General features: G+C 40.5%; 1 protein-coding gene across 1 annotated transcript; it reads left to right on the top strand.

The window, feature by feature from the left end:
- The first annotated feature begins 216 nt into the window (after positions 1–216).
- csf1rb (colony stimulating factor 1 receptor, b) lies at positions 217–12,425 on the top strand. The gene is made up of 22 exons (XM_048238199.1): positions 217–365; positions 1,795–2,206; positions 3,940–4,055; positions 4,466–4,741; positions 4,958–5,112; positions 5,276–5,435; positions 5,643–5,844; positions 6,073–6,188; positions 6,286–6,394; positions 6,527–6,717; positions 6,876–6,994; positions 7,094–7,220; positions 7,319–7,423; positions 7,566–7,676; positions 7,877–8,036; positions 8,482–8,558; positions 9,173–9,273; positions 9,415–9,537; positions 9,883–9,994; positions 10,130–10,229; positions 10,502–10,607; positions 11,116–12,425. The coding sequence occupies exons 1-22, from the start codon at positions 311–313 to the stop codon at positions 11,263–11,265; spliced, it is 3,183 nt and encodes a 1,060-aa protein (XP_048094156.1). The 5' UTR covers positions 217–310; the 3' UTR covers positions 11,266–12,425.
- The last annotated feature ends 140 nt before the right edge of the window (positions 12,426–12,565 follow it).

Below are 12,565 nucleotides of genomic sequence, written 5' to 3'. Positions count from 1 at the left end.
AGTAAATATATTTTATTTACATTTTATTTTGTTTAATAATCCAAATTAATTGTACATACATTCTGTTTAATCTATTAAAATCAACAAAGAAAAAATAACTTCAGGAAAACAAAGCACTTTCTCTAGTAAATGTGTCATTGGCTGAAATTGCGGAAGAGGAAGTTCGATGGTTAAGGGACTTAAAAACTGTTTCGCCACCACCTTCACCAGTCAGTTGTGTTTGCTGTATCCTCTGCTCGTGCCGCTGAAGTAGATTGCCGTATCCTCCGCTAGTGCGTCCTCAGCTCGAGAGTTGGCAGAGTGAAGGGAGATGATACTCTATCTGGTTCTCCTCCTGGGTGCGGTGATGCCTTGTGCAGCCCAAGGTAAGCTCACCATGGGCTCTCTTCTCAGCTCCTCACTGCAAATTAACACTAAGCCATATATATCAGTAAGGTATTTTATGTTTAAAAAAATGTGCACATCCTAATGAAGCATAAATGACATTCAGTATTCAGTATCATACATAAGTCTAAGATTATGTATAAGACATCTAGGTCAGATTGGTTTAATATATACATGGAATACCTCATTTTGATCACAAGTAAGTTCATCACTTATAATTGATGCACTGTATGTACATCTTTGTGTAGGAGTAAGCATAAGTCTGGGCTTACCTTCTATTTTTATCAGTACTCATTATGGTCTCATGCACTCATATTCAATGGTCATTGAGATACTACAAAAAATAAGTGGATAAAAATGACTACTCACAAAAAACTACTTTCTAAGTATATCTGAAAAAACTACCACTTAAAATGTTCTCGCTGAAGACACTGCAACAGCCAAACTAAACAATGCATTTCAAAACAACAACAATAGAGGTGCTGTCAGGTAACAAGAGAGCAAGAGTTCAGCTGTTCAGAAGACAGGTGATGGCGCTTGTGGTTTTGTGTGAAAAACGGGGTGGGGGGTCGTGAGGAGTGTGTGGTGGGGTAGCTCAGTGTCTGTGAGAAGTCGACTCAGCCAGTGTGTGTGCATGTGTTTGTGTGTGTGTGTGTGTGTGTGTGTGTCCCACATGAGGTGAAAGAGAAGTGAGAGCAAGGATGGGAAACAGACCCTCGAGACCTGGCTCTGGAGCGTGCCCCCCCCCTCGTCCACCCCCATCCACCTCCTCCGGTTAGCCTCCTCTGCCCCTTACCTCTTAGCGCAATGTGTTTCCTGGCGTAGTGGGCAAGAGCTGCACGATTTCAGACGTTTCCCCCCTCCTCGCATGCAAAGCCCATGTCAAGACCACTCTCATTTCCTCTTTCCCCCTGACGAAAATACAACGAACAGCAGCAACATCCCTGAAAATGTGACAGCACGCGTCCGTCGTATTTCAAAATTATTTGAACTGTCTGACTCACGCATCCCAACAGGAATTTCTGAATCTGAATCTGAATCTGAATCTGACTCTGAATCTGAATTTCTGAATCTGAGCTCATGCAGAAATACACCATGCAATCCTCATTCATTATTCACTTTTACAGAACTGATCAATTCCACTCAACACAAATCATCAGGGCACATTTTATATATACTGGGATGTTGTGACTTAATGAAAGAATAGTTCACATGGCAAAGCCTGTGGATGTCATTCCATGTGTGTGCGTCAGAGGACAAGCACAACACGGTACCTCATTTTGATCACAAGTAAGTTCACCACTTGAATTTGCTTGCCTATAACAGCAACATCCACTGCTCACAAATGAATTCTGAATCACCTCAATTGAAGATGCGTCAGGGTAAAACATTGTGTTTCGCTCCTTTCAGACAGCGAGCCGGCGGCCATGACAATGGGCTCAGAGGCCAGTCAGTCAAATCCTGGGGCCTTTGTAGGCTCAGAGGCCGAGACCAGCGCCGGGCCTTGCTGTGATGGTCAGGAACTGGGCCGCACCCTGAGCCAGCTGGTCCAGGAGCTGCAGTCGGCCACAAGCTGGCGGGCAGAGGTCCTCTCAGGGCTCACCCAGCTCATCCAGGAGCACAAGGAGGTGGCCAGCAGCCAGGCCGAGGCGGTCAAGCTGCTGCGTGACGTCCGGGAGCACGGCGGTCAGCAGTTGACCCACATGCAAAACCTGGCCCGACACCAGAGCCTGCTCGTGGAGAACCACCAGGCCCTGCTCCTGCAGGTGTCACGGATAGGCAACGAGCTACAGGACCTGAGCAAGAAGATCAACAAGCGTTGAGTCCCCTCCGAATCAGATGTCTAGTCTCCTTTGCCTGTGAAGACGCTTCGACCAGTGGAACATGGATCAGCAACTTTTTACTATTTTACTTGATTATGCTTCCAGGATTGTGGCAATCCTGTCACTTGTGCCATGTAGTAGTAATCAGTAATCAGTAATCAGTAATCAAGTAATCAGCACAATGAAATCACTTTGATGAAATGTTGGCCAAAATTAATGAGATAAGCTATGAATCAGAAGTATGCAAAACTGTTAACAATCTACCGGTATGTCTTTGCTGTGAATCAGCTGAAAGAGGTTTTAAGATGCTTTATTTGTACATTAATACACTAATTTTGTTCTGCAAACTCTAAATGCTTAATCACTGTATGATCATAAGAAATTGTTGACATGAAATATAACAATAAATCATTGAGCATCATTCCACCATGTTTTTTTTTTCTCATTTTATTTAGCAGTTAGTGGGTTTTATTATTTGATGGGTACCTCATTTGATGAAATGATGAATGCATTTAAACTTCACAATGTCACTGGAGTAGCCTAAGTAAATAGAAGGGTCACACTTTACTTGGAAAACAAACAGCAGTGTTTACAGAAAAAACAAACAGCAGTGAAATTGAGAAAAAAAAACATTTTTTGCACTCTTTTCTAAGATAGCTTTGGGTCGATGGACTTTAGGGCAATACAAATTGAGATAAAACATGACAATTCAAGCAATGAAAATTATTTTTTGATTACAAAAGAGTTGAATACAAAATATGAACACATATATTGGTTGAAGTTGCTATAGGTTACAAAATACAGTTAATGAAACAACCTATAAATACTATGAAAGCATTTTAAATACATTCATAAATGGTTATAAACTATTCATAAAGCCTCATAATTGTCATGATATTATGTATAAACATTACATACTCGTGACTGCTTTCATAAAGAATTATGCTACTGTATAAGCCTTTACAGCTTGAAGTGTCTCTTGAAGAATTTTGCAGCTGGAGTACAATCAATTTTATTCAAAAGGAATAATGTAATAATCCACAAGCATTATACTGCTCAAAAAAATAAGGGAACAATACAGTTTTCCACAATTGTTAAAACTAGGGCTGTCAAAATAACTGATTCATTTTGATTAATTAATTTGAGAAAAAATAACTGATAAAAAAAATAGCGCAGATTAATCGATTCTGTATGACCTTTGACCCCGAGCCATTCTAGTCAGTAATCAATAGACTGTAAAATGAAGGAGAGAGAAGAAAATGTGCTGCCTAGATCGTTGATTGGAACATTTGCTTTTAAAAAATGGCCTGATGGTGTTGATAAAAAATAAAGTGTTGATTAAAATAAAGTCCTCTGCAATGTCTGCAGCAAGGAATTTGCATATAACCGGAGTTCGTCAACTCTAAAGTCGCACATCAATGCAAAGAAATAGTGTTGACATTGAGGGGAGTATTCATTTATTTTCATTGTGTCCTCTAGGTTATATCTGTGGCCTGAAATGCCTTGTATGTGAATAATATATAATAGGAATATATCCTATTACTAATGATATTATCATAATAATGTATTTATTTGTTGTATTACTAGACTGGAGACCACCTGATATTGGACTGAACTACACAACCATAAAGAAGACTGAAATTACTTTGCCCGTGGGTACTCGTTTCACCCTGAGTTGTCGTGGAGATGGCATTAACAGTGTGTCCTTGAAGACTTCACCACTATCTCACAGGCGTTCCAAGAACTTGATCAAAGTCAAGGTGGCAACCATTACCTATACTGGAAGATACAGGTGTTTCTATGATGAACGTCCAGAGCTGTACTCAGAAGTGTACATCTACATCACCAGTACGCTGCCTACCTCCCTCTGAATTTACACACACTCCAAAGCAATTAACAGAGCAATACACATTCTATAAAGGCCTACTAGGCTAGAAATAATCCACTATGAGTATAGAAGTCATCTACAAAGTCGGCATACAGTAACAACCTCTATATATACAGCTCTGGAAAAAATTAAGAGACCACTGAAAATGTTTCTAATGTCATCCTACAGTTGCTGAGTGGCATTTGAATGATTTGACAGTCATATTCAAATTTACATTGCAATGGTTTCTTATTTTTTTCCAGAGCTGTATATACAGTATATGGTATATCTAGTATATGCTATATGGTATATCTGCTATCTATTGCCTGCATTCTTAATAATGACTTCTTTGCACTTTATCTCATTATTTCTATCCACAGATGGTGACATGTTTACGCCACCGAAGTTTCAAGACGCTGGTTCCAAAAAAAAGAGGGTTCTGATTATCTCCTCGACTGTTTACTGACGGACCCCCAAGCGACAGACTTTTCTCTCCGTCTGGTTAATGGCAGTGCTTTACCCCATGACCTGAACTACACCATGGACCCAAAGAGAGGGATTCTGATGCGAGGCCTCCTGCCCAGTCACAGCGGGAAGTACGTCTGCAGCGCAACCCTCCATGGCATCAGAAAAGACTCTGAGGAATACCCCATTAAGGTCGAAGCAAGTAAGACTATCACCAGAATACACTATATCTACAACATATCATACTTTGTATGTATACTATTATTGCTGCCTGAAAATTGGGTTTGATTCCAGAACCCGACGTCACGAGTCTATGTCTCTGTCTTTAGAATGTTTACTAATGGCCCAAGTTTAATATAGTATGTGTTGTGTCACACTTCTGTGTCCTCATGTTGTCTTGATGTGTTGTCTCTGTCAGAGCTACGCTCCCCACCAGGCGTGCTGATTAGAGTCCTGCAGCCCAGTCAAGAATTCCAATCCATTCTGGTTGTTGGGGAGAAGCTGCAGATCGAATGTGTTTGCACTAACCCCAACTATGATGCCAACATCACCTGGACACATACTTCTGGTCAAGTATGATCTCTTTCATTTAAGTTGTTGTTATGGAACTCTATAATGTCACACCATACTTTTTATCAGTTTACATGTTTGATCAATTCTAAATGATAATGCCGTATCATCTATTTATTGCTTTGCTCTTTGACCTTGACTTTAGTTAATTAATTATTTTTCCTAGAAAATGCGAGGCGAGGGGTCTACCCGGTCAGGTAAAGAAGTGTGGAAAACCAGCGTCCTGACCATTTCCTCCGTGAGTCTGTCTGACTCAGGCAACATCACCTGCACTGGCGCCAACGAGGCAGGAGCAAACTCCTCCACCATGCACCTTCAAGTTGTAGGCAAGTGTTTTCATTCCATTAGTACACAACAGGAAGTGAACCTCATGTCAATGTTATATCAGTATCATGCCAATCGGACATCAATCTTAGGACAATGTTATATCAATATGGTGTCAATCTGACGTCAATCTTAGGACAATGTTACATCAACATGGTGCCAATCTGACGTCACCCTGATGCCCATTTTGTCATTTGTTGCGCCAACAGAGGAGCCATTCATCAAACTCATCCCTTTGCTCTCCTCAAAGTTGGACAGTGATGGTGTGGATATTACCCTAATAGAGGGGGGGAGTATTGACCTGGGTGTCCAAATCACTGCATACCCAAAGATTGAAAGATTCTGGTGGGATACACCTGCACTGGGCAATGCAACAGACCAGGAGATAACCTTTCTCCAAATCGAAAATGGGTAACAGATTTGTAATGTACTGTAGGCACCTTATTTAAGCAAGTGTGATCTTGAATTCCCCCTTGGGGATCAATAAAGTATCTATCTATCTATCTATCTATCTATCTATCTATCTATCTATCTATCTATCTATCTTCTTTTGAAATAGTTTTTTTCAAAGTGAGTTTCAAAGTAGGTCCTTAACTGCTGGCTTTGGCGCCTTCTGTCTCATGTGTGTATGTGTGGTAGAAACAAAAGTGTGTTGCTTCTGAGAAGTGTGACTGCGGAGGAAGGAGGCCTGTACACCCTCCACGCCAGGAGTGACCAAGTCAACGCCTCCCTCAGTTTCAACATCTCTGTCTGGTGTGAGTGCTAACAGATATAATACTATGGTTAAATAAAATTATTTCTAAATGTCTTTTTTTAACCCTTTCTTTCCCGTCTTTCCTTTCTTTTAAATAGACAAACCAAGTGCTCTGGTTAGATGGGATAATGGTTCACTGACCTGTGTTGCCACTGGTTACCCTCTGCCCCTCATTTACTGGTCCCAGTGCCCTGGGGCCCGAACCACGTGAGTAAAACTCTCCATGTACACAGAATCACATGGCAAAGTGGAACACCTTGGACTGTAGTCTTCTACAATAACAACATGTGATCCAACGTCCACTAACAAAACAGCAATAATGTTGACTTGACTTTACAGATGTGACACAAACTCCAGTCTAGTGGGAGAAAGCTATTTTCCCCAGGCCTCTGTGGTGAAGGGAAGTGAATCTAGGCAGGACCTGGTGGAGAGTGTTCTCCATGTGAACCACTCAAACGTCAGAATGAATATTGAATGTATAGCAGTAAACCTTGCTGGGGAGGACCGGGCCGCAATGGCTTTTAGCCACTGTAAGACAATCTGTTGCTATACATACGTTTATATCTAAGTCTACATCTAATATGTATGTAAACATGCAAAACAAATAATTTCTTATTTGTCATCTATATAATCGATTGTGCTCTTCAATTGAATTTTAACATCATGCCACTGTGGACATCTTTTTTAGATGTTACCAATCCAGATTTTGTAGCATCCACTATTTTCACACCAACCCTTATTGGTGCATCAAGTTTAGTAGGAACACTGATAATCCTGCTTGCAATAGTTTTCTACAAGTACCAACAGGTATGTCTTCATGTCAAACATACATCTTCTGTCATAGTCTGTCTTTGCTTCACAGAAATTAGGTCTAACAGAAAACATCAAAATCGTTACCTTTTGCAGAAACCTAAATTTGAAATCAGATGGAAAATAATTGAGGTCAATGATGGGAACAACTACACATTTATTGACCCAACTCAGCTTCCGTACAATGAGAAGTGGGAATTTCCACGTGAAAGGCTAAGGCTTGGTTGGTTACTCTTCAAATTGGAGTCAAAATTATTTTGAATGTTTTTACAGAGCTGTTCATGGCAATCTTTTAAAATGGGAATTTCTTACATGTACCAGGTCAAGTGTTGGGTACCGGGGCTTTTGGGAAAGTGGTGGAGGCAACTGCTGATGGCCTAGGGACAGATGGAAACATCATCCGTGTGGCGGTGAAGATGCTCAAACGTAAATTTAGTCTGTTGTTGTTATTGTTCTTGTTGTTGTTGTTGTTGTTCATGATGATAAAACACCAGAATGTTGTGCTGACTTCACTAATTGTAACATTAGAGCATCAAATTTAAAAACCTGTATGTGATCTTCTCTATAGCCAGAGCCCATTCAGAGGAGAGAGAGGCTCTGATGTCAGAGCTGAAGATTCTGAGTCACTTAGGATCCCACAGCAACATAGTCAACCTGCTGGGTGCTTGTACACAGGGAGGTAGGTCTTAATACTCCCATAACATGAGTAGCCAAGACATTTATATAGTATCACATTGCTCATTTTCAATGTTCTATTCCCATTAGTATATTACATGTCTTGTGTGTCTCTCTCTTTTGTGGAAATGTATTGATAAGTAGACATGTATTATCACATCATAACGCCACAATTCAGATCATTGCATTTTATTCCCATGTCAGGGCCGATGCTGATGATCACAGAGTATTGTGGCCACGGGGACCTGCTGAACTTCTTGCGCAGCAGGGCAGAGATGTTTGTGACCTCTGTGTGGAGTGTGGCCAGCATCTCCAGTGAGACCACTCTCTACAAGAACATCACCGAAGACCACCGGTTCCGGAGGTTGGTTTTGGTCTATAAATAAAAAAACAACAAAACTAAAAAAAAAACTCCTGATTAAAATAGGAACTTGTGTGGGCAGATGTACCTTTCATTTTGACACATAAGTCCAAAACTGAAACAATAGCCTGAATACTGTAGTGGCACATCCGAGACACGCCTTTCCTCAAATTAGATGACCTCATGTGGCTGGTCTTCAACGAGCACAGAAATGTGATTTATTAATTAACTTACCTCACAGAAGCCCGCCGTCTCAGTGATACTCTGACAGTTTAGCACCATAACTCGTGGCCATAACATTTGGAAGCCATGGAAACAAGAACTTTTTTCATTCTAATTCTTTCACACTTCTGTCTCAACCCCCAATCAACACCCCCCCCTCCCCCCACCCCCACCCCCGCCCCTTTCTACACCCCCCACCCCCTACGCCACGTCTGCGTGTGAACAGCGACAGCGGCATCTCCTGCTCTGGCTCTGACTACCAGGAAATGCTATCGACGCTGAAGCCAAGGCACCAGTCACTGGGTAGGCAAACAGTGGAGAGCTGAAGAGCTGTGCTGTGCTCCACAGAAAGAAAGAGGCCCAGTGTGGCGAGACAGAGGCGGCTCAGTCCAAATGTGCACACACACACACACACACACACACACACACACACACACACACACACACACACACACACACACACACACACACACACACACACACACACACACACACACACACTCACACACATACACACACACACACACACACACACACACATACACACACACACACACACACTCACACACACACACACATACACACACACACACACACTCACTCACACAAACACTCACTCACACATACACACACACACACACACACAAACACACACTCACACAAACACTCACACACACACAGACACACACACATACACACACACACACAAATAGAAATGCACAGAGCTTTCATTGGAGACCTGGATACCTTGGCAGAGGTTTACCAAAACCTAGTTTGTTCTTCAAAAATTCTCAAAACCAGAAGTCATGTATAGTTTGCCTTTCAGTGTGAACCTGAGGTGTAAATCCATTTTATGTGCAGAGAATTGCAGTGCTGTGCCAAAGCCAACATATCTGTGCTCCCTGGAATGCTTTCAGGTTGCCACCCAGAAACAGACTCCGGACTCTTTGGCATAGAGGACTTGCTACGGTTCTCCTTTGATGTGGCTCAGGGCATGGACTTCCTTGCGTCTCGTAATGTAATTAAACACATTCATATATCACCAAGTGTTGTAGCTGCAGTAGATTGGGCATTGCTCTCCAGCAACAACTCTTCATGACCTCTGCTGTCATTAGCTCTGTGAGTGAGTGAGTGAGTGAGTGTGTGTTTTGTTTTGTAGTGCATTCACAGAGATGTGGCTGCCCGGAATGTTCTCCTGACCGACTCCTGTGTAGCCAAGATCTGTGACTTTGGGCTTGCCAGAGATATAATGAACGACTCCAACTATGTGGTCAAAGGAAATGTGAGTTTAGTCGGCTGCATCTCCAAGACACATTATTACCCATTTTTATCATTAATTAATTCATTTATTTGGTGAATGCACTCTGATGCAGTGTGTGCATTGTATTTAATCCATACACATTTCTCAAGACCGTTTCAAACCATTGCATTTGTTAACCACATGGAAATTCTCTTATTATTGTTTATTATCTTCAGTCTCTCTGCCTTTGATCCTTTACTGTGTCTGTGTAGTCAGCTATTGGCTGTGGATGAATCGTGTGCAGACACAGCAGGTTGTTGTGATGAGATGAGGATGATGTGCATACAGATGAACAGCTGTTGTGTCTCTGTTGTGTGTTTGCTGCAGGCCCGCTTGCCAGTGAAGTGGATGTCCCCTGAGAGCATCTTTGACTGCGTCTACACGGTCCAGAGTGATGTGTGGTCCTATGGTATCCTGCTGTGGGAGATCTTCTCTCTAGGTGGGCCTGCAGATACTTTTTCATTAAATGTCACTTTCTTCTGGAACATTCAGTTGTATTACTGTATACCTGAACTGAAACTTGAAACTGGTTGAGCAATGCAAAAAAAAATCTTCTTTTAATTCATTTAATTAGGTAAAAGCCCATACCCTGATATAATGGTGAATTCCAGATTCTATAAATTGATTCAAGATGGATATCAGATGTCTAAGCCAGACTTTGCACCACCAGAGATGTAAGTGATATTGCACTTCATAAAGGGGATTCTGTGGGGATTTTCCATTTAAACAACACCTACACCCACATTTTTTTATCACTCACATTTTTTTATCACTCTCTCTTCCATGTACAAGGCTTTGAAAAAAGACTTTGATCAATCAACTGCATACAGTACAAGTGCATACAAAAGAATCTTTTTGAAACTCTAAATGCAGAAGAAAAAATACAACTATGTTTTTGCACAATGCTGTAGTAGAATAATGTTCAAAATCACCCACTTGCCTTTAGGTATACAATTATGAAAATGTGCTGGAGTCTGGAACCAACACAGCGTCCAACGTTCAGTACAATTGGAGAACGTATTGAACGATTACACTCAGGCCAACCTCATCAAGTAAGAATAAAACTATCTATGCATATATTCATGTACCTAACACCATATCTATGCATATATTCATGTACCTAAAGCCTTAATCCCTATATGGATATCATATATACTGTACTAGTCTTAATTCAGGCTACAACATGACTAACAAAAAAAATTGATGCTGACTATAGCACAATTTGGCTAACAAATTATATTGATCCAGTGCACTATTACACTCTTAAAACGAATGTGTTAAAAACAACACAAACTGTGTTGTCCCTATCTGGACATAGATGTGTTAAAAAAACAACACAAGCTGTGTTATTTTCAACACATTTGTTGTAAGAGTGTACACAGCATAACAAAAGCAATGTATTAGAAACAAAACAATTTGTGTTGTCCCTATCTGGACATAGATGTGCTAAAAACAACACAAGTTGTGTTATTTTCAACAAATTCGTTTGAAGAATGTAGATTCAGTAACTGAATACTGAACATTCTACTGGCTTCTTAACCTCACTTGGCTCCTCCCCAGCAGTACAGGAACTTAGAGCAAGCTCTTGAGGAGGCGGAGTGCGAGGAGCAGTGTGAGACCACTGTGGCTTGTGAGGGGGCCCCTGAGCCAGACACCGACCAGGATGCGGAAGGAGAGCCACTGATGAAAAATAACTACCAAATATGCTGATGGGAAAGAAAGATTTAATCCATATACTGTACAGGGGACTGCACACACACAAACTGCACACACATATGCATATACTGTACATACAAATGCAAACATACACACACACACACACACACACAAGCAAACACAAACACACAAACACTGTTTTTTTCCCCAGTTGAATCTAGTCTTATGGCTCGTTTCCACAGGGTGGTACGGTTCAGTTTGGTACAGTATGGCACGGTTTGGTACAGTAAACCCTGACCTGGCTTGCATTTCGACTAGTAACAGTACCCTTACTTGGTAGGCGGGGTGTATGTTGCGTTGCGTACGGTTCAGTGGTTTTGGCATTGTTACCTTTTGCTTCAGCTGGCCAACTGAGAATAAAACAAATTCATTAGCCTAAACAATTTTGTAACAATTTAGTCAATGAATACATGTCCATGTTATATTTTGTTAATATAATGAGACAACAGCTTTCATAAGTATTACAAATACTGCTATTTTGGCTAGCTAATGTTAGTTGATAGTAAAAAACTGACTAGAAACAATAAGTTTCTATCGGTTAGCTAACTGTACTGTACCAAGTACAGTGGAAACGAGCCATTAAATAAAGTTGACCTTAGTTGGTACTGAATGTAGCCTGTTTTGTGTTTGATTTTACTGGTGCTAACTTATATATACTGTATATTGGCTACATGCAAATGTTGAATGTAGCCTTTCTATATGAATTTCCCATTCCAGTGTGCCTCTTCTCCAGGATACTATTCACATTCGTTTACTGTAATATAGATAGCCATTGCATCATTATGTATCCAAATATTGCAGTAGCCTAGTATAATTGTATTGTGTATGTTTTTGTAAACGTTTTTAGTTTCATGCATATTATTTTTTACCTGTTGAAGTTAAATATCATATTAAACACTCTTTTTGTACTGTGATATCAGAAAATGTATTAGTGTTTATTGTTTTTCAGCTATTAAATTGCAGAGCTGGTTAAACATCAATAGGTCTACATTATAATCCAAAATATCTTTACAATTAAAAAGTAAACAATCTCACAGCAAAAATTGACATTTTGGACAACTACATGACAAACTCTCTGGGACAGAAAGTGGGCCCTTTTCAAAGCAGTTGCATATCTGAGGGCAATTTTTGTACACTAAACTAGGTGAATGAGAAATGGCTTTACAAGGGAAGTTTCTGTCAATAAAGTGCAAGTTCCTTTATTTAGTCTGTTTTTTGTAATTAATGAGGTTAGAGAAAATATGCTTATGCGAAACAAATGAAGAAACACACCAATTAATGTTTAATAAAACAA

Source organism: Alosa alosa, chromosome 2 (genome assembly GCF_017589495.1).
Source record: "Alosa alosa isolate M-15738 ecotype Scorff River chromosome 2, AALO_Geno_1.1, whole genome shotgun sequence".
In the NCBI taxonomy this organism is placed as follows: domain Eukaryota; kingdom Metazoa; phylum Chordata; class Actinopteri; order Clupeiformes; family Clupeidae; genus Alosa; species Alosa alosa.
Note: the sequence above shows the minus strand (reverse complement) of the source record. Positions and strands in the feature narration are given on the sequence as shown.